The sequence below is a fragment of the Heterodontus francisci genome, chromosome 13, assembly GCF_036365525.1.
Source record: "Heterodontus francisci isolate sHetFra1 chromosome 13, sHetFra1.hap1, whole genome shotgun sequence".
Taxonomy (NCBI): domain Eukaryota; kingdom Metazoa; phylum Chordata; class Chondrichthyes; order Heterodontiformes; family Heterodontidae; genus Heterodontus; species Heterodontus francisci.
In genome coordinates, this window is record NC_090383.1 from 39,604,622 (window position 1) to 39,626,614 (window position 21,993).

General features: G+C 47.1%; 1 protein-coding gene and 1 pseudogene across 1 annotated transcript in view; one reads left to right on the top strand and one right to left on the bottom strand.

The window, feature by feature from the left end:
- LOC137376779 (transcobalamin-1-like) overlaps positions 1 to 21,993 on the top strand; it is a 68,696-nt gene that overhangs the window by 36,541 nt on the left and 10,162 nt on the right. Inside the window, exon 6 of the mRNA XM_068045785.1 lies at positions 1,463 to 1,635. Within this exon, the coding sequence (XP_067901886.1) occupies positions 1,463 to 1,635 (173 nt within the window). The remainder of the gene's footprint in view (positions 1 to 1,462; positions 1,636 to 21,993) is intronic.
- Positions 21,862 to 21,970, bottom strand: LOC137376823 (U2 spliceosomal RNA; annotated as a pseudogene).

Below are 21,993 nucleotides of genomic sequence, written 5' to 3' on the forward strand. Positions count from 1 at the left end.
CTGCACCCTTTCCAAAGCTTCCACATCCTTCCTATAATGCGGTGACCAGAACTGCACGCAATACTCCAGGTGCGGCCGCACCAGAGTTTTGTACAGCTGCAGCATGACCTCGTGGCTCTGAAACTCAATCCCCCTACTAATAAAAGCTAACACACCTTCTTAACAGCCCTATTAACCTGGGTGGCAACTTTTAGGGATTTATGTACCTGGACACCAAGATCTCTCTGCTCATCTACACTACCAAGAATCTTCCCATTAGCCCAGTACTCTGCATTCCTGTTACTCCTTCCAAAGTGAATCACCTCACACTTTTCCGCATTAAACTCCATTTGCCATCTCTCAGCCCAGCTCTGCAGCCTATCTATGTCCCTCTGTAACCTACAACATCCTTCGGCACTATCCACAACTCCACCGACCTTAGTGTCATCCGCAAATTTACTAACCCACCCTTCTACACCCTCATCCAGGTCATTTATAAAAATGACAAACAGCAGTGGCCCCAAAACAGATCCTTGCGGTACACCACTAGTAACTAAACTCCAGGATGAACATTTGCCATCAACCACCACCCTCTGTCTTCTTTCAGCTAGCCAATTTCTGATCCAAAGCACCAAATCACCTTCAATCCCATACTTCCGTATTTTCTGCAATAGCCTACCATGGGGAACCTTATCAAACGCCTTACTGAAATCCATATACACCACATCCACGGCTTTACCCTCATCCACCTGTTTGGTCACCTCCTCGAAAAACTCAATAAGGTTTGTGAGGCACGACCTACCCTTCACAAAACCGTGCTGACTATCGCTAATGAACTTATTCTTTTCAAGATGATTATAAATCCTGTCTCTTATAACCTTTTCCAACATTTTACCCACAACCGAAGTAAGGCTCACAGGTCTATAATTACCAGGGCTGTCTCTACTCCCCTTCTTGAACAAGGGGACAACATTTGCTATCCTCCAGTCTTCCGGCACTATTCCTGTCGACAATGACGACATAAAGATCAAGGACAAAGGCTCTGCAATCTCCTCCCTGGCTTCCCAGAGAATCCTAGGATACATTTCCAAGATACTTCATCTTTAGGAATGAGAGATAGTTAAGGGCAGGTTCGGGTACTATTTATCAAGAGTAACACAAACAGCTCTAAACAGCTGCACATGCGTCATATTTGAATGCTCTGGCTAATCTATTTAAATATATAGGAGGTAATTTTAACTTTGATTGATGGGGAAAAATATGGGCCGCCCATTGTACATCCCAACTGGATTTTCCTATCCTTTGAAGTCATCAGAAGAGGATATGGGATGTGATCAATATCACCCAATTTACACCATCACCAAAAGTTACAATTTCTCCCATAGGATCTGATGGCTTTTGGAAGTTAATGTTTATTCAAAGAGAAAAGATTCAATGAAAAATTGTTGAAGAACAGTAATGGGGTTCACTCTGTATGTTGTAGACACAGCCTCCATGTCTGTACTTGCTTTAAGCTGTTTACATCGCTCCCCAATCAATGACATCCCAAGACTTAAAATTGAGAAAGCCATCGTGCGACTGCTACTGGAAATCCTTGCAACCAAGCATGAGGATGGGACCATTGGAACTACTGACAATACAGGCCTCGCTGTTCAGGTTAGTTGAAATTGGAACAAAAAAATCTATAACATGTTTATGTTTAGTTTAGTTTAGAGATTCAGCACTGAAACAGGCCCTTCGGCCCACCGAGTCTGTGCCGACCATCAACCACCCACTTATACTAATCCTACACTAATCCCATATCCCTACCACATCCCCACCTGTCCCTATATTTCCCTACCACCTACCTATACTAGGGGCAATTTATATTGGCCAATTAACCTATCAACCTGCAAGTCTTTGGCATGTGGGAGGAAACCGGAGCACCCGGAGGAAACCCATGCAGACACAGGGAGAACTTGCAAACTCCACATAGGCAGTACCCAGAATTGAACCCGGGTCGCTGGACATAATTAACCATTGAACCTATTTGACTGTTGGTAGCAATCAGCCATTGCTTGGAACATAAATTGGACAATATTTAGGATCCATGGGCAGGGAAGGGGTCTAGTTATGACTATGGCAATAGTGTAAAATGGGCAGTATCAATTCAGCCACCCATTATACACCTTGCCCAATTTCCCCTTCCATTGACTTTAAAAGAAAGTAAAATGGAGTGGGGTGTATAATGGATGGCTAATTCAATATCTCCCATTCCATGCCATTGCCCAAAGTTAACGTTGATTGTCTGAACTCGATTTGTCTTTCATAGTGTCATAGACCGGGATTTTTATGCTTGCAACGTGGGGGGCTCGATGTCCGGAAAATTAACACTGAGATCTCTGTATTGCCTCTTCTCCGGAAGGCCCGCCAAATCTAGTACCAATCAGTTAAGTGGACAGTGGTGGGCCTTTCACAGGATCAAGGACTCCGTTGCCAGAGCTGCTGGCCAATCAGGGCGGTGGCACTGCAGAGGCGGTGGCTGCTGCTGGAGGAGGGCCTATCAGAGGGCCAAGAGTGGTGCTGGACCCAGGCCAAAGGTGTGTCAGGCGGGAGGGATCTCACAGGGTGGGGGTTATGGGGGGTGGTGGGAGGGGTCAACAATAAGGGCAGGGGTATGGGTCTTAACAGGTCCCACTCCCCTTCTCAATGTCGGGTCCCTCGTTTGGGCACTAAATGCCTTTCAACAAGGGACCCTCCCACCCCCTAATTTGCTACCACTCCCGGAGCCAGGAAGCAGCCTGCATGTTTTGTGCCGTGCTTTCCTTGTGGCATCAGGGCCACTTGGCTAATTGCGGCGGAGGCGGGATAAGGCCTTTAATTGGGGATTAATTGCCCAGTTAAGGGCCTCAATTGTCAGAGTGGTAAGAAGGCCATTCACAGGCCTTCCCACCCCAGACTAAACTTTGGCAGCAAGGGCAGGGAGATTCATCATGTGCAAAGATCTTTGAAGAGGCAGAACATATTGAGAGAGTAGTTAGCGAAGCATATGGGATTTTAGCCTTCATAAATAAAGGTATTGAGTACAAAAGCAGGGAAGGTATACTGAACCTTTATAGTTCGGCAACAACTAATTAAGGGCCTCATCCTGCTGCTTCCGCGACAATTAGCCTTGTGGCGGGTGGGCCTGTCACTGTATGGGAAGCACAGAATGAAAAACGGGCTGCTTCCTGGCTCTGGGGAGGGGGTGGGGGATGAGCGCCCTTGTTAAAAGACATTTAGTGCCCAAACAAGGAACCCAACATCAGGAAGGGGAGTGGGGGGGAGTTGTTGAGAGCTTCCAAACTTGCCGCCTATAGAATCACAGAGTAACTACAGTGCAGAAGGAGGCCATTCATCTGATCAAGTTCATGCTAGCTCTCTATAGAGCAATCCAATCAGTCCCATTCCCCTGTTTTATCCCAGTAGTCCTGCAAGTTTATTTCCCTCAAGTGCCCTTTTGAAGTCATTCATTATCTCCACTTCCACCACCCTTGTGGGCAATGAGTTCCAGGTCATGACCACTCCCTAAAAAAAGTTCTTTCTCACATCCCCCCTGCATCTCTGGCCCCAAAGCTTAAATCTGTGTCCCTTAGACCTTGTTCATCAGCTAATGGGAACAGTTTTTCTTTGTCTGCCTTGTCTAAACCTGTCATAATCTTGTACACCTCTATCAAATCTCCCCTCAATAGTCTTTGATCCAAAGAGAACAACCCGAGCTTCTCCAACCTAACCTTGTAGGTAAAATCCCTCATCCCTAGAACCTTTCTGGTAAATCTCCTCTGCACCCTCTCAAGTACCCTCACATTCTTCTTAAAGTGTGGTGATCAGAACTGGATGCAATACTCTAGTTGTGTCCTAACTAGAGATTTATAAAGGTTCAGCATAACTTCCCTGCTTTTATACTCAATACCTTTATTTATGAAGGCTAATATCCCACATGCTTCGCAAACTAATCTCTCAATATTTCCTGCCACCTTCAAAGTTCTATGCAAATGAAACCCCAAATCACGCTGTTCATATTTACTCCTCAGAACTGTGCCATTTAGTCTAAAAAAGGAGTGGAAGAGCTATAGTGATAGGGGATTCTATTGTAAGGGGTACAGATAGGCATTTTCGTGGCCGCAAACGTGACTCCAGGATGGTATGTTGCCTCCCTGGTGCTAGGGTCAAGGATGTCATGGAGCAGCTGCAGGACATTCTGAAGGAGGAGGGTGAGCAGCCAGAGGCTGTGGTACACATTGGTACCAACGACATAGGTAGAAAAAGGGATGAGGTCCTGCAACAAGAATTTAGGGAGCTAGGTAGCAGATTAAAAAGCAGGACCTCTAAGGTTGTAACCTCTGGATTACTCCTGGTGCTACATGCTAGTGAGTTTAGAAATAGGAGGATAGAGCAGATGAATATGTGGCTGAGGAGATGGTGCAGGAGGGAGGGCTTTAGTTTCCTGGATCACTGGGTCTGTTCTTGGCAAAGGTGGGACCTGTACAAGTTGGACGGGTTAAACCTGAACCGGAATGGGACAAGCATCCTTGCTGGGAGATTTGCTAGTGCTGTTGGCGGGGGGTGGCGGGCGGGGGTTCTAATTTGGCATGGGGATGGGATACAGAGTGGAGGTACAGTAGGGGGTAATATAGAACAGCAAGTGAGTCTGTCTGGAAGGCAGAGCAAATATAGACCCTGGTCAGACACAAGGGAAAAATGCAAGGTTGGATTGCATCTATTTCAATGCAAGGAGTCTTACTGGTAAGGCAGATGAATTGAGGGTGTTGATTAGCACATGGGATTATGATATTATTGCTATCACAGAGACATGGTTGAGGGAGGGACAGGACTGGCAGCTCAATATTCCAGGGTATAGAATTGTCAGGCGCGACAGGGGAGGGATAAAAGAGGAGATGCAATTGCATTGTTGATCAAGGAGTCAATTACTGCAGTAAGGAGGGATGACATCTTAGAAGGTTCCTCAAATGAGGCCATTTGGGTAGAACTTAAAAACAAAAAGGGGGCAATCACTTGGCTGGGTGTGTACTACAGGCCTCCAAACAGTCAGGAAGAGATAGAGGGGCAGATATGTAGGCAAATCTCTGAGAGGTGTAAAAATAATAGGGTAATAATTCAACTTCCCCAATATTAACTGGGATAGTCTTAGTGCAAAAGGCTTAAAGGGGGCAAAATTCTTAAAATGCATACAGGAGAGCTTTTTGAGCCAGTATGTAGAAAGTCCTACAAGAAAAGGGGCAATACTGGACCTAATCCGAGGGAATGAAGCCGGTCAAGTGGTAGAAGTGTCAGTGGGGGAGCATTTCGGGGATAGTGACCATAACTCTGTAAGATTTAAGGTAGTTATGGAAAAGGACATAGATGGACCAGAAATAAAGGTACTGAATTGGAGAAAGGCCAATTTCAATATGATAAAACAGGATCTGGCCAAAGTGGACTGGGAGCAGCTACTTGTAGGAAAGTCTACATCACATCAGTGGGAGTCATTCAAAGAGGAAATTGTGAGAGTTCAGAGCCAACATGTACCCTTTAAGGTGAAGGGTAGGCCAAACAGGCCCAGGGAACCCTGGATGTAAAGGGATATAGAGGATTGGATCAGGAAAAAAAAGGAGGCTTATGGCAGATCCCAAGCGCTGAAAACAGCGAATGCACTAGAGGAGTACAGAAAGTGTAGGGTGGCACTTAAAAATGTAATTAGGAGAGTGAAGAGGGGACATGAAAAAACACTGACGGGCAAGATAAAGGAAAATCCCAAGGGGTTTTATAAGTATATTAAGGGTAAGAGGATAATCAGGGAAAGAGTAGGGCCCATTAGGGACCAACGTGGCAATCTTTGTGTGGAGCCGGAGGACATAGGTGAGGTTTTAAATGATTACTTTTCATTGGTGTTCACTATGAAGAAGGATGATGTAGGTGTAGAGATCAGGGAGGGGGATTGTGACATACTTGAACATATTAGTATTGAAAGGGAGGAAGTATTAGCTGTTTTAGTGGGCTTAAAAGTGGATAAATCCTCAGGCCCAGATGAGATGTATCCCAGGCTGTTATGTGAGGCAAGGGAGGAGGTAGCAGGGGCTTTGACACAAATTTTCAAATCCACTCGGGAGAGGTACCAGAAGACTGGAGGACAGCGAATGTGGTACCATTATTCAAGAAGGGTAGTCGGGATCGACCAGGTAATTACGGGCCAGTGAGTCTAACATCAGTGATTGGGAAACTATTGGAAAACATTCTGAGGGACGGATTAATCTCCACTTGGAGAGGCAGGGATTAATAAAGGATAGTCAGCATGGCTTTGTCAGGGGGAGATTGTGTCTAACTAACTTGATTGAATTTTTTGAGGAGGTGACTAGATGTGTCGATGAGGGTAAAGCAGTAGATGTAGTATATATGGATTTCAGTAAGGCTTTTGATAAGGTCCCGCATGGGAGATTGGTTAAGAAGATAAGAGCCCATGGGATCCAGGGCAATTTGGCAAATTGGATCCAAAATTGGCTTAATGGCAGGCAGGAGGCAGAGGGTAATGGTCGAGGGCTGTTTATGCAATTAGAAACCTGTGACCAGTGGTGTACCACAGGCATCGGTGCTATTTGTAGTGTACATTGATGATTTAGACGTGAATATAGGAGGGATGATCAGTAAGTTCGCAGATGACACAAAAATTGGTGGTGTTGTAAATAGGGAGCAGGAAATCCTTAGATTACAGGGAGATATAGACGGGCTGGTAAGTGGGGCGGAGCAGTGGCAAATGGAATTTCATCCTGAAAAGTGTGAGGTAATGCATTTTGGGAGGACTAACAAGGCAAGGGAATATACAATGGATGGTACGACCCTAGGAAGTACAGAAGGTCAGAAGGACCTTGGTGTACTTGTCCATAAATCACTGAAGGCAGAAGCACAGGTAGATAAGGTGGTTAGGAAGCCATATGGGAAACTTGCCTTTATTAGCTGAGGCATAGAATATAAGAGCAGGGAGGTTATGATGGAGCTATATAAAATGCTAGTTGGGCCACAGCTGGAGTACTGTGTAAAGTTCTGTTTACCACACTATCAGAAGGATGTGATTGCACTGGAGAGGGTGCAGAGAAGATTCACCAGGATGTTGCCTGGGCTGGAACATTTCAGCTATGAAGAGGGACTGAAAAGGCTAGGCTTGTTTTCCTTGGAGCAGAGAAGGCTGAGGGGGGGAACATGATTGAGGCGTACAGGATTATGAGGGGCATTGATAGGTTAAATAGGAAGAAGCTTTTTCCCTTAGCGGAGGGGTCAAGAACCAGGGGCATAGATTTACGGTAAGGGGCAGGAGGTTTAGGATTTGAGCAAAAGTTTTTTCACCCAGAGGGTGGTTGGAATCTGGAACGCACTGCCTGAAGAGGTGGTGGAGACAGGAACCCTCAGAACATTTAAGAAGTATTTGGATGAGCACTTGAAACGCCATAGCATACAAGGCTACGGGCCAAGTGCAGGAATATGGGATTAGAATAGTTGAGTGCTGGATGGCTGGCACAGACACGATGGGTCGAAGGACCCAGTTCTGTGTTGTTTAACTCTATGACTCTATATTGTCTCTCCCTATCACTTCTGTCAAAATGCATTATCTCACACTTCTCTGTATTAAATTCCATGCCATTTGTCTGCCCATTTTGCTAGCCTGTTGAAGTCAATTGGTATCATTCTCACTGTCTGCCACACTGCCATGTTTGGTATCATTAGCAAAGTTTTGAAATTTTACTCTGTATTCCAATATCCAAGTCATTTATGTCTGTCAAAAAAAGCAGTGGTCCTAGCACTGACTCTTGAGAAACACCACTGTTTACCATCCTCCAGGCTGATAAACAACCATTAACTGCGACTCGCTCCTTTCTGTCTTTAAGCCAATTTTTTATTCAAGCTGACACTGACCCTCCTATTCCATGAACCTCAATTTTAATAAATAGCTTTTTATGTGGTACTTTGTCAAATGCTTTCTTAAAATTCATATAGACAACATTCATTGCTTTCCCTTTGTCAACATTCTATTTTACTTCATCAAAAGTTCAATTAGGCAAGCCTGATCTGTCTTTGACAAATCCATGCTGGCTCTCCTTAATTAACTCAAATCTATCCAAGTGCTTATTCTTTTTTTCCATGATTGTTTCTAAAACCTTATCCACCACTGATGTTACTAGGATTGTCCTTACATCCTCTCTTGAGTAACAATGTCACACTTGCCACTCTCCAATACTCTGGTACCTCCTCCATATCTAGGGAAGATTGGAAGATTATGGCAAACTCTTCCACTATCTCCACTCCCACTTCCTTTAGCAACTTGGAATGCAAACCATCCTGACTTATCCACTCTAAGTACATCCTTCTGATCAATTTTCACCCTATCCGTCACCTCAACGATCTTCGCTTCTACCGATATTTTGTCAGCAGTCTCTTCCTTCATAAATACCCATATAAAGTACTCATTAAGTATCCGAACCTTGTCCGATGCCTCTAAGTATGTATTATCCTCTTTGTCCCTAATAGGCTCCATCCCACCTCTTACTACCCACTTACTATTTCCATGATGGTAGAAGATTTATGGGTTCCGTTTTAAGTTAACTGCCATTCTATTCTCATATTTTCTCTTTACCAGTCTATTTTCCTCTTCACTTCCTCTCTGAATTTATTGGATTTGGCCTGGTTCTTGCTTGAAGAATTCATCTGACATGCATCATTCACCCTCTTTTTTTCATCATATTCTCTATCCCACTCATCATCCAAGAAGCCTTGGCTTTGGTCCCCTTACCTTTTGCCTTGTTGGAATGTACCTAGTCTGTACCTGAAACATCTCCTTAAACAATACCCATTGTTCCATTACAGATTTTTCTGTCAAGCTTTGGTTCCATTTTACCCTGGCTAGATCCCCTTCATCCCATTAAGTTAGCCCTCTTCCAGTTTAGAGGTTCTGCTTTAGATTGTTCCTTGCTCTTCTCCGTCACTAATCTAAACGTTATGATACAATGATCACTCTTTTCTAACTGTTCCCCCACAGACACTTGGTCCACTCGGAACACATAAATCCCCAGCACCAGATCCAGCAATGCCTCCTCCCTAGTTGGAGCGAGAACATACTTGTGAAAGAAGTTCTCCTGAACACATTTCAGAAATTCCACCACCCCCCCACCCGCCCTCCTTACCCTTTACTCTAACATTATCCCAATTGATATTTGGGTAATTAAAGTCCCCCAAAATCTCCACTCTTTGGTTCCTGCACATCTCTATGATTTCCCTGCAGATTTGCTCCTTTATCTCTCGCTCGCTATTTGGAAGCCTATAGAATATCCCCAGTAGCATGATCATATCTTTTTGCTTTTCAGCTTTAACCAAATGGATTCTGTCTTTGCCCCCTCAAGGACATCCTCTCTTTCCAACACTACAATGTCCTCCCTAATCAGTCCTGGACTATCTTTTCTGAACACTTTGCATCCTTGAATGTTAAGCACCCAGTCCTCACCATTTTAAAACCACATTTCAAACAAAAACAAAGAACAAAGAACAAAGATAATTACAGCACAGGAACAGGCCCTTCGGCCCTCCAAGCCTGCGCCGATCCAGATCCTCTCTCTAAACATGTCGCCTATTTTCTAAGGTTCTGTATCTCTTTTCTTCTTGCCCATTCATGTATCTGTCTAGATACATCTTAAAAGAATCCATCGTGCCCGCATCTACCACCTCCGCTGGCAATGCGTTCCAGGTGCCCACCACCCTCTGCGTAAAGAACTTTCCACGCATATCCCCCCTAAACTTTTCCCCTTTCACTTTGAACTCGTGTCCTCTAGTAATTGAAACCCCCACTCTGGGAAAAAGCCTCTTGCTATCCACCCTGTCTATACCTCTCATGATTTTGTACACCTCAATCAGGTCCCCCCTCAACCTCCGTCTTTCTAATGAAAATAATCCTAATCTGCTCAACCTCTCTTCATAGCTAGCGCCCTCCATACCAGGCAACATCCTTGTGAACCTCCTCTGCACCCTCTCCAAAGCATCCACATCCTTTTGATAATGTGGCGACCAGAACTGTACGCAGTATTCCAAATGTGGCCGAACCAAAGTCCTATACAACTGTAACATGACCTGCCAACTTTTGTACTCAATGCCCCGTCCGATGAAGGAAAGCATGCCGTATGCCTTCTTGACCACTCTATTTACCTGCGTTGCCACCTTCAGGGAACAGTGGACCTGAACACCCAAATCTCTCTGGACATCAATTTTCCCCAGGACTTTTCCATTTACTGTATAGTTCACTCTTGAATTGGATCTTCCAAAATGCATCACCTCGCATTTGCCCTGATTGAACTCCATCTGCCATTTCTCTGCCCAACTCTCCAATCTATCTATATTCTGCTGTATTCTCTGACAGTCCCCTTCACTATCTGCTACTCCACCAATCTTAGTGTCGTCTGCAAATTTGCTAATCAGTCCACCTATACTTTCCTCCAAATCATTAATGTATATCACAAACAACAGTGGTCGAAGCACGGATCCCTGTGGAACACCACTGGTCACACGTCTCCATTTTGAGAAACTCCCTTCAACTGCTACTCTCTGTCTCCTGTTGCCCAGCCAGTTCTTTATCCATCGAGCTAGTACACCTTGGACCCCAAGCGCCTTCACTTTCTCCATCAGCCTGCCATGGGGAACCTTATCAAACGCCTTACTGAAGTCCATGTATATGACATCGACAGCCCTTCCCTCATCAATCAACTTTGTCACTTCCTCAAAGAATTCTATTAAGTTGGTAAGACATGACCTTCCCTGCACAAAACCATGTTGCCTATCACTGATGAGCCCATTTTCTTCCAAATGGGAATAGATCCTATCCCTCAGTATCTTCTCCAGCAGCTTCCCTACCACTGACGTCAGGCTCACCGGTCTATAATTACCTGGATTATCCCTGCTATCCTTCTTAAACAAGGGGACAACATTAGCAATTCTCCAGTCCTCCGGGACCTCACCCGTGTTTAAGGATGCTGCAAAGATATCTGTTAAGGCCCCAGCTATTTCCTCTCTCGCTTCCCTCAGTAACCTGGGATAGATCCCATCCGGACCTGGGGACTTGTCCACCTTAATGCCCTTTAGAATACCCAACACTTCCTCCCTCCTTATGCCGACTTGACCTAGAGTAATCGAACATCTGTTCCTAACCTCAACATCCGTCATGTCCCTCTCCTCGGTGAATACCGATGCAAAGTACTCGTTTAGAATCTCACCCATTTTCTCTGAGTCCAAGCATAACATTCCTCCTTTGTCCTTTAGTGGGCCAATCCTTTCTCTAGTTACCCTCTTTCTCCTTATATATGAATAAAAGGCTTTGGGATTTTCCTTAACCCTGTTTCCATTACTGCCACTATATCGTATTCCTACACAGCTATGTGTGCTTGTTGCTTACCAACCTTATTCACCACATTTTGTGTGTTTAAATACAAAACCTGTCTATATATTCCTTGCAGTCCTTAGTCTGCTTCTATCTAATATGGTATTACTTCCTTCTCTAGTACTTTATGCACCTTATTCCTCTTTTCTACTTCTGTCAGCTGGTGCCCACCCTCTGTCAATTTAGTTTAAACCCTCCCCAACTACACTAGTGAACCTCACCGCAAGGACATTGGTTCCAGTCCTGTTGAGGTGCAACCTGTCCCTTTTGAATAGGTGCTTCTTGCCCCAGAAATGAAGTTAGAAGTATTTAGATGAGCACTTGAAATGCCATAGCATACAAGGCTATGGGCCAAATGCTGGAAAATGGGATTAGAATAGATCGGCGCTTGAAGGCCAGCACAGACACGATGGGCCAAAGGGCCTGTTTCTGTGCTGTATTACTCCATGACTCTATGACTCTAAATGGTCCCAATGTTCCAAGATTTTGAAGCCCTCCCTCCTGTACCATGCCTCAAGCCATGTATTTATTCTCCCTATCTTCCTATTTCTACTCTTGCTGGCGTGTGGCACTGGGAGTGATCCAGACATTTGTACCGCGAGGTCCTACTTTTAATCTTTCTCCCTAGCTCTTAAAAATCTGACTGCAGGAACACAATACCTGTCTCTTTATGTTGTTGGGAACTTCATGTATCTTGGGGGAAACCATGTGTGTCGGAAGTGTCTCCAGCTTCTTGAATAGTTCCTACAGATTGGAGGGTGACTAATGTAACCCCACTTTTTAAAGAGGAAGATAGAGAGAAAGCAGGGAATTATAGACCAGTCAGCCTGACGTCGGTAGTGGGGAAAATTCTAGAGTCCATTGTCAAAGATTTTGTAGCAGAGCACTTGGAGAACAGTGGTAGAGTCGGACAGAGTCAGCATGGATTTACGAAAGGGAAATCATGCTTGACAAATCTACTAGAATTCTTCGAGGATGGAACTAGTTGAGTTGAAAAGGGGGAGCCAGTGGATGTGATTCATTTGGACTTTCAGAAGGCTTTTGACAAAGTCCCACATAAGAGATTAGCGTGTAAAATTAAAGCACATGGGATTGGGGGTAGTGTATTGCGATGGATAGAAAATTGGTTGGCAGACAGGAAACAAAGAGTAGGGATAAATGGGTCTTTTTCCGAATGGCAGGCAGTGACTAGTGGGGTACCGCAGGGATCGGTGCTAAGCCCCAAGCTTCACAATATATATTAATGATTTAGATGAGGGAATTAAATGTAATATCTCCAGATTTGCAGATGACACAAAACTGGGTGGGAGGGTGAGTTGTGAGGAGGATGCAGAGAGGCTTCAGGGTGATTTGGACAAGTTAAGTGAGTGGGCTAATGCATGGCAGATGCAGTATAATGTGGTTAAATGTGAGGTTATCCACTTTGGTAGCAAAAACAGGAAGGCAGATTATTATCTGAACGGCTATAAACTGAGAGAGGGGACTATGCAACGAGACCTGGGTGTTCATGTACACCAGTCGCTGAAGGCAAGCATGCAGGTCAAACAGGCGGTAAAAAAGGCAAATGGTATGTTGGCTTTCATAGCAAGAGGATTCGAGTACAGGAGCAGGGATGTCTTGCTGCAATTATACAAGGCCTTGGTGAGGCCACACCTGGAATATTGTGTGCAGTTTTGATCTCCTTATCTGAGGAAGGATGTTCTTGCTATAGAGGGAGTGCAGCAAAGGTTTACCAGACTGATTCCTGGGATGGCGGGACTGACGTATGAGGAGAGATTGAGTTGGTTAGGTTTATATTCCCTGGAGTTCAGAACAGTGAGGGGGGATCTCATGGAACCATATAAAATTATAACAGGACTTGACAGGGTAGATGCAGGAAGGATGTTCCCGATGGTGGGGGAGTCCAGAACCAGGGGTCATAGTCTAAGGCTGCGGGGTAAACCATTCAGGACTGAGAAGAGAAATTTCTTCACCTAGAGAGTGGTGAACCTGTGGAATTCGCTACCACAGAAAGCAGTTGAGGCCAAAACATTGTATGTTTTCAAGAAGGAGTTAGATATAGCTCTTGGGTTTAAAGGGATCAAAGGATATGGGACAAAAGCAGGAACTGGTTACTGAGTTGGATGATCAGACATGGTCATAATGAATGGCAGAGCAGGCTCGAAGGGCTGAATGGCCTACTCCTGCTCCTGTTTTCTATGTTTCTATGTTTCTATGAGCTCAAGCTCAGGATTTCTAGTATGTGGTCGCTCCAAAGGCAGTGAGACATCAGTATAGTAGATCGGTGGCCATCTGGAAGAGAAGGATGAGGCGGAAGGTGCAGGAATCTTTGGGGTGTGTGCCACTCTCACAATGGGAGACTCCCTTCCCTGTGCAGAATATTCTGCACCCTTCCATCATGTCCTTTACCATGGTACCCAGGAGGCAACACACCATGCGGGCCCTTATGATGATGGTTATAGAAATGCCTGTTTGTCCCCCTAACTATGGAATCTCCTGTAATGATTGCATTTCTACTCTTTGCTGTTCCCTCCTGTGCAGTCCCTTGCCCATTAGTGCCATGGTCTGGACTGCACCCCCAACAGTCTCCAAAGCTGAGTACCAGTGTGAGAGTGGCACATACCCCAAAGATTCCTGCACCTTCTGCCTCTTCCTTTTCTTCCAGATGGCCACCCATCTATTATCCTGAACTCTTGCCTTTGGGACGACAACCTCCTGGAAATCCTGAGCTTGAGTTCAAGAAGCTGGAGACACTTCTGACATGTGTGGTTCCCCCAAAACACATGAAGTGTCCTGAAGTTCCCACATGGCACAGGAGCTGCAAGTAATAGTTCTCAGCTGCCCAACATGATCTAAAAAAAAGCTCTTATCCCTTTTTTAGAATCTCTAGTTAATACCTTGCATAAACTATTAATTTTAATTAATGCTTCTAGACCACCTCAGTGCTAATACTCTTAACATTACTTTCCTTTCTGTTATGCTTACCCCGATTGAAATTTTATTAATTAGTTCAACTAATTAAGCTATAAATTTAATATAGTACTTTATAGTTTCCCAGTACTAGTTTAATTTGCTGCCCTAGCTTTAAAAATACCTAATACGTACAACTCAATCACTTACATGTTGTCCTTTGACACCACACCTTGCTTTTTTGGAAATATACCAATCATGTCCCAATGACGCAATGACTCAAATTGCAGTAAGGTCTTGACCCTTTCTTTTAGGCCATGGCAACTATGATGTCGATCGGATTTAATCAGGTAGGCATAGCATTGGCGGATACTTGCTCGGCAACTTAAGCACTGAAGAAGACATCTTGGTCCAGCGATGTCCTTTTTCATTGGTCTTATCTGTCTTGCTGTCCTCTCAGCATATTCATTAATGCCCTCTCTCTAGGACTTGTGGGGTAGTTATTTTACCTCAGTACTCCATTTTTCTCAGTCGCCTTCCCAAGTAATGTATACTGCATCTGTAGTAGCCACTGTGTGAAGCAGTTAACAAGTAGGCCACTTGTGCTATCGTCTATGTGTGTGCTGGCTTTTTTCTAAAACTCCCAAAAATGATCTCACCATCCCACCACAGCCCTGCATTTTCCTCTGCATTAAGTATTTCTACAATTTTCTTATAACGATGCAACCACTCATTGTGGCAAAACATTCTGGGGGTTGTTTTGGCAAAAAGGTGAAAACAGGTGCTACTTGGAATAAAAGCAAAATACTGCGGATGCTGGAAATCTGAAATAAAAACAAGAAATGCTGGAACCACTCAGCAGGTCTGGCAGCATCTGTGGGAAGAGAAGCAGAGTTAACGTTTCAGGTCAGTGACCCTTCTTCGGAACTGACAAATATTAGAAAAGTCACAGGTTATAAGCAAGTGAGGTGGGGGTGGGGCAAGAGATAACAAAGGAGGTCTAGATTGGACCAGGCCACATAGCTGACCAAAAGGTCACGGAGCAAATGCAAACAATATGTTAATGGTGTGTTGAAAGACAAAGCATTAGTACAGATTAGCTGTTAATACACTGAATATTGAACAGCAGCAAGTGCAAACCTGAAAAAAAACAGTGGGTAAGCAAACTGAACAAACTAAGATGAAATGAACTAAATGCAAAAAAAAAAGATTGTAAAAAATGTAAAAAAGAATGTAAAAATAAAAGGAAGAAAAAAATAACTAAAAATGAAAGTAAAATGGGAGGCTGTCATGCTCTGAAATTATTGAACTCAATGTTCAGTCCGGCAGGCTGTATTGTGCCTAATCGGTAGATGAGATGCTGTTCCTCGAGCTTGCGTTGATGTTCACTGGAACACTGCAGCAATCCCAGGACAGAGATGTGAGCATGAGAGCAGGGGGGAGTGTTGAAATGGCAAGGAACCGGAAGCTCATGGTCCTGCTTGCGGACTGAGCGGAGATGTTCCGCAAAGCGGTCACCCAGTCTGCGCTTGGTCTCCCCAATGTAGAGGAGACCACACTGTGAGCAGCGAATACAGTATACTACATTGAAAGAAGTACAAGTAAATCGCTGCTTCACCTGAAAGGAGTGTTTGGGGCCTGGGATAGTGAGGAGAGAGGAGGTAAATGGGCAGGTATTACACCTCCTGCGATTGCAGGGGAAGGTGCCATGGGACGGGGACGAGGTGGCGGGAGTAATGGAGGAGTGGACCAGGGTGTCGCGGAGGGAACGATCCCTTCGGAATGCTGACAGGGGAAGGGAGGGGAAGATGCGACTGGTAGTGGCATCACCCTGGAGGTGGCGGAAATGGCGGAGGATGATCCTTTGGATATGGAGGCTGGTGGGGTGAAAAGTGAGGACAAGGGGATCCCTGTCACGGTTCTGGGAGGGAGGGGAAGGGAAGCAGTGCTAATAAGATTTAATACTGTACAAAATTTTGGTCCTAATTGCTGATTACCATTATTTGAACTTGCCTTGCGGTGCTAAACCAGATACCTGCAGTTGAGCACTTAATTGCTGCTTAGATGAAATTTTTGTGGAACTGAATATGTGGGCTTCCTAGACCCACTTCACCAAGGTGTGGAGTGCTCTGGCACACAGTGAACCATTGCAGGATGTCTCAGGGACTGAGGGACACAGGGGCTTAGGGAGCCATGGAGAGGGTGCACAGGAACAGAGGGAGAGGGTGCACAGGTTCTCAGATGCGTCACTGGAAAACTTGGTTGAGGAGATTTAGAGGAGAAGGGAAATCCTGAAGCTACAGGGGAGAAGGGAATCCCCTTGCCATTCTTTTTTTTTTCCAAAATATACTTTATTCATAAAAATCTGTAAAAATTACATTGCCAAACAGTTTCCAAACAGCACGAAAAAATACAAACATTGCAAAAGAGATCAGTTTCCTTCAATAATGTCATGAGTTTCTTCCCAACCCTTCCGTTTCACAATTGTCATGTCAATTACAGTTTTACATTTACAGCAATTGAGAATATTACGATACAGTTCGAGGGGCTTCCCATGGTTCCAGCCCCTCAGTCCAGCTTGGTGGGGGAACCTTACACTGTGGTCTTTCCCCATTGAGCCTTTGCTGCGGCTGCCCCAAGCTTTAGTGCGTCCCTCAGCACGTAGTCCAGGACCTTGGAATGTGCCAGTCTGCAACATTTGGTGGTGGACAACTCTTTGCGCTGGAAGACCAGCAAGTTTCGGGCAGACCAAAGGGCGTCTTTCACCGAATTGATAGTCCTCCAGCAGCAGTTGATGTTTGTCTCGGTGTGCGTCCCTGGGAACAGCCCGTAGAGCACAGACTCCTGTGTTACAGAGCTGCTTGGGATGAACCTTGACAAAAACCACTGCATCTCTTTCCACACCTGCTTTGCAAAGGCACATTCCAGGAGGAGGTGGGCGACCGTCTCTTCCCCACCACAGCCAACGCGGGGGCACTGTGCGGAGGGGGCGAGACTTCGGGTGTGCATGAAGGATCTGACGGGGAGGGCCCTTCTCACCACCAGCCAAGCTACGTCTTGGTGCTTGTTTGAAAGTTCTGGTGATGAGGCATTCCGCCAAATGACTTTGACGGTCTGCTCGGGGAACCATCCGACAGGATCCACCGTTTCCTTTTCCCGTAGGGCCTTGAGGACATTCCGTGCAGACCACTGCCTGATGGACCGGTGGTCAAAGGTGTTTTTCCGCAGAAACTGCTCCACGAAGGATAGGTGGTACGGCGCCGCCCAACTGCATGGTGCGTTCCGCGGCAATGTGACCAGGCCCATCCTTCGCAACACCGGGGACAGATAGAACCTCAGCACGTAGTGACACTTGGAGTTTGCGTACTGGGGATCGACACATAGCTTGATGCAGCCGCACACGAAGGTGGTCATCAGGATGAGGGCCACGTTGGGTACATTTTTCCCGCCCTTGTCCAGAGATTTGAACATCGTGTCCCTCCGGACCCGGTCCATTTTAGATCCCCAGACGAAGCGGAAAATGGCTCGGGTGACTGCCACGGCGCAGGAGTGGGGTATGGGCCAGACCTGCGCCACGTAGAGCAACAACGTGAGCGCCTCGCACCTGATGACCAGGTTCTTACCCACAATGGAGAGAGATCGCTGCCCCCACATGCCCAACTTTTGTCGTACCTTGGCTACTCGCTCCTCCCATGTTTTGGTGCACGCCCCGGCACTTCCGAACCATATCCCCAGCACCTTCAGGTAATCTGACCTGACGGTGAAGGGGACAAAGGATCGGTCAGCCCAGTTCCCAAAGAACATGGCCTTGCTCTTGCCGTGGTTAACTTTGGCTCCCGAGGCCAGTTCGAACTGGTCGCAGATGCTCATCAGTCTGCGCACGGACAGCGGATCCGAGCAGAAGACGGCGACGTCATCCATGTACAGGGAGGTTTTGACCTGAGTGCCTCCGCTGCCTGGGATTGTCACCCCTCTTATGCTCGCATCCTTCCTAATAGACTCAGCAAAGGGTGCAATACAGCAAACAAACAAGACCGGGGAAAGAGGACAGCCCTGTCTGACTCCAGATTTGATCAGGAAACTTTCAGATTCCCACCCGTTGATTGACACTGCGCTACTGATGTTTGTGTAGAGCAGTTGGATCCAATTGCAGATTCCCTCCCCAAACCCCATTTTGGAAAGCACGTCCATCATGTAGGTGTGCGATATACTGTCAAAAGCCTTCTCCTGGTCCAGGCTGATGAGGCAGGTGTCCACCCTCCTGTCCCGTACGTAGGCGATCGTATCCCTGAGTAGCGCGAGGCTATCAGAGATCTTCCTGCCGGGTACAGTACAGGTCTGATCGGGGTGAATCACCAGCTCCAGAGCAGACTTGACTCGACTGGCTATGACTTTGGACAGAATCTTGTAATCAACATTAAGCAGTGAGATGGGCCGCCAATTTCTGATTTCTACCCTCTCCCCCTTCTGCTTGTAAATGAGGGTGATGATGCCTTTTCTCATGGATTCTGACATGCTACCGGCCAGGAGCATACTCTCGTATACTTCCAGCAGGTCCGGGCCGACCCAGTCCCACAGGGCCGAGTACAACTCGACCGGTAAGCCGTCGCTCCCGGGAGTTTTACTCGCCTCGAAAGACTCGACGGCCTTTGTCAGCTCGTCCAGAGTTAGCGGCTTGTCCAGTCCCTCCCTCCTGCTGTCATCTAAGACCTCTGTGATAGATGACAGGAAGGACTGGGAGGCTCTGCTGTCTGTGGGCTTCGCGTCATACAGCCCAGCATAAAAGGATTTGCTGATCCTTAGTATGTCGGACTGCGAAGACGTTACCGAGCCATCTTCTTCCTTCAGGCTGCTGATAACAGAGCTCTCTCTGTGTACCTTTTGGAAGAAGTAACGCGAGCACGTCTCATCCTGCTCGATGGAGCGGACTCTGGACCGGAAGATGATCTTGGAGGCCTCCTTGGCAAAGAGCGAGGCCTGCTGGCTCTTCACCTCTTGGAGGTCCTCCTTGACCTCGACCCCCATTGACTGCAACCGGAGTAGATTTTGCATAATTTTCTGGAGTCGGGACAGTTCCCTCTGTCTCTCTCTCGCCTTCTGAACACCTTTGTGGATGAAGAACCTCTTGATGTTCTCCTTAATCGCTTCCCACCAGTGAACTGGAGACTCAAAGAGGGGTTTCACGGTCCTCCAACCATTGTAATCCCTTTTGAGTTCCTCAACGTTCTCTGGGGTCAGCAGTGTCGCATTGAGCTTCCACGTCCCTCTGCCAACCCGCTGGTCGTCCTGTAAGTGACAGTCGGCCAGTAAGAGGCAGTGGTCGGAGAAGAACACCGGCTTGACGTCGGTGGATCCGACCGTGACAGCACGGGACACAAACAGGAAGTCAATCCTGGAACGGGCAGACCCGTCCGATCTTGACCATGTGTATCTGTGCTGCGCTCCGTCTGCAGGTTTGCTGAAGACGTCGTGCAGTTTGGCATCCTTAACTGTTTCTATGAGGAATCTGGACGTAGCGTCCAGTTTGCTGTCATCACTGCCGGATCGTCCAGCCGCATCGATGATGCAGTTGAAGTCACCGCCTAGGATGACCGGCCTGGACGTCGCCAGCAGCAGTGGGAGCTGCTGGAAGACGGTCAGCCGCTCGCTGCGTTGTACCGGGGCGTACACGTTGATCAACCGGAGCGGAGCGTTGTTGTACATCACGTCTGCTACGAGGAGGCGGCCGCCCACCACCTCCTTAACTTCGGAGATGGTGAAGTTACCTCCCCGCAGCAGAATACCCAGGCCGGAGGAACGGCAGTCATTACCCCCCGACCAGATCGATGGCCCGTGGGACCACCATCGCGACCACTGCCTGTAGGTGCTGAGGTGTGGTATTCCACACTCCTGCAGAAACAGTAGGTCAGCTTTGACCTTGGCAAGGTAATCCAAGGTTGAAACACATCGCGTAGTCGATTTAATGCTACGCACATTAATGGAAGCAATTCTTACACCCATTTTTTACTAAAAATTAGTTGTTGCTTCCCATACCATTTGTCCTCGCTAGTCCCAGTCCTTCCCCTTCGGGATGTTCCTGCATACCCATCGTATGCGCAAGCAGTTTCACGTTGGTTGGGCTCAGAAACCCCTCCTGATTTTTCATGCAGGGTTTGTGCCGCTCGGGTGACATCGGGGGGGTCTTGTAGGCAGAGAGGATTGGGTTGTCCTCAGCTGCTTCCATCTGTTCCTCCTCGAAAACATCACAGCTCCCGGTCTCCCGGAGCTCAGGTGCGCCAGACGTGTCTTTGCTCCCGGTGTCCCGGAGCTGAGATGCGTTGGCCACGTCGTTACGTGTGGGGAATTGGGGTTGGGGCACGCCGGGCCCATCACAGCTTCCAGTGCCCGGGGGCTGGGATGCTTGATCATCCATCTCGGAGTTCTGCCGCCTCTTTTGAAGGGGCTGTCGTTCCAGCATTTCCCCGTCCAGTGAAGAGGAGTTGTTGCAGTCTGATTCAGAAGAGAGCCTCCTCTTGCCACTGGTTTGGGTGGTGGCTTTGGGATGTTTTTTCTTTGTGGTTTTCCTCTGGACCACTTGCCACTGACCTGTTTGTCCATCTGCTGCCTCCTCCTCCATTGATTCTGTCTGTGGAGGAGGGGTTTCCGGGTGCTGGGTAGGTGCTGGGTCGTTGGTTTCAGCCGCCTCCCCTTCCTTCTCAGGTTGAAGTTCCTCACTGCGGAGAAGGTTGCTGGTCTCCTTTCGAACAGCGGACGCCTTCGTCGAACCTTCGCCCAGCCATTCCTTGGACCTTGCCGCCTGAGCATAGCTGAGACAACGTTTGGGGCAGGTCTTGTAGAGATGGCCTGCCGCACCGCACAAGTTGCAACACTTAGTCTGCTTACAGTCCTTGGTCTGATGGCCTTCCTCCTTGCAGTTCTTGCAAACAACCGTGCTGCAGTTGGCTGCCATGTGACCAGATTTGCCACAGGTGCGACAAACTCTGGGCTGCCCAGCGTAGACCAAGAAGCCTCGACTTCCCCCGATAGCGAAGCTGGAGGGAGGGTGGATGATGGCTCCACTGGGATCTACCTTCAAAGTCACCTTGACCTGCCGCTTGCTGGTCCAGATCCCAAAGGGGTCCTTGACATCAGTGCTGCTGCCGGCCACCTCGACGTACCTGGCGAGAAAGGTGAGTACATCCACCACCGGAACATGGGGGTTGTAGAGGTGAATCGTCACCACCCGGTCCCGTTGTGACGGAAGCGTGAAGAGCGGCTCCGCTGTGAGGATCGACAGTGGAGCCCAGTCCCCTTTCTCCTTGAACGCCTTCAGGAACTTGATGCATCCCGCCACGTTCCGGAACGTCACGTCGAAGTATCCACTGCTGGGGAAATCCTGCAGGCAGAAGACGTCCGTCGCTTGAAATCCGCAGCAATCGAAGAGAATTTTCTTGATGAAGAAGGTGCGATCGACCGGTGCATCTCCTTCCTTGTCCTTCACGACCACCCGAACGGTGTTGCGCACTCCCTGGGCCGAAGCTCGAAAATTGGTTATAGCCATTTTACTCAAAGCTTCCCCAGGATCAAAAGGCAATGATCATGGTCTCTTCTCAATCAATTAAGCACTGATAAGAACAGATACTACACTTGATCTTAGCCAAAAGGCCGAGAAGCCATTCTTGCCCTCTTTCCTGCTGCAG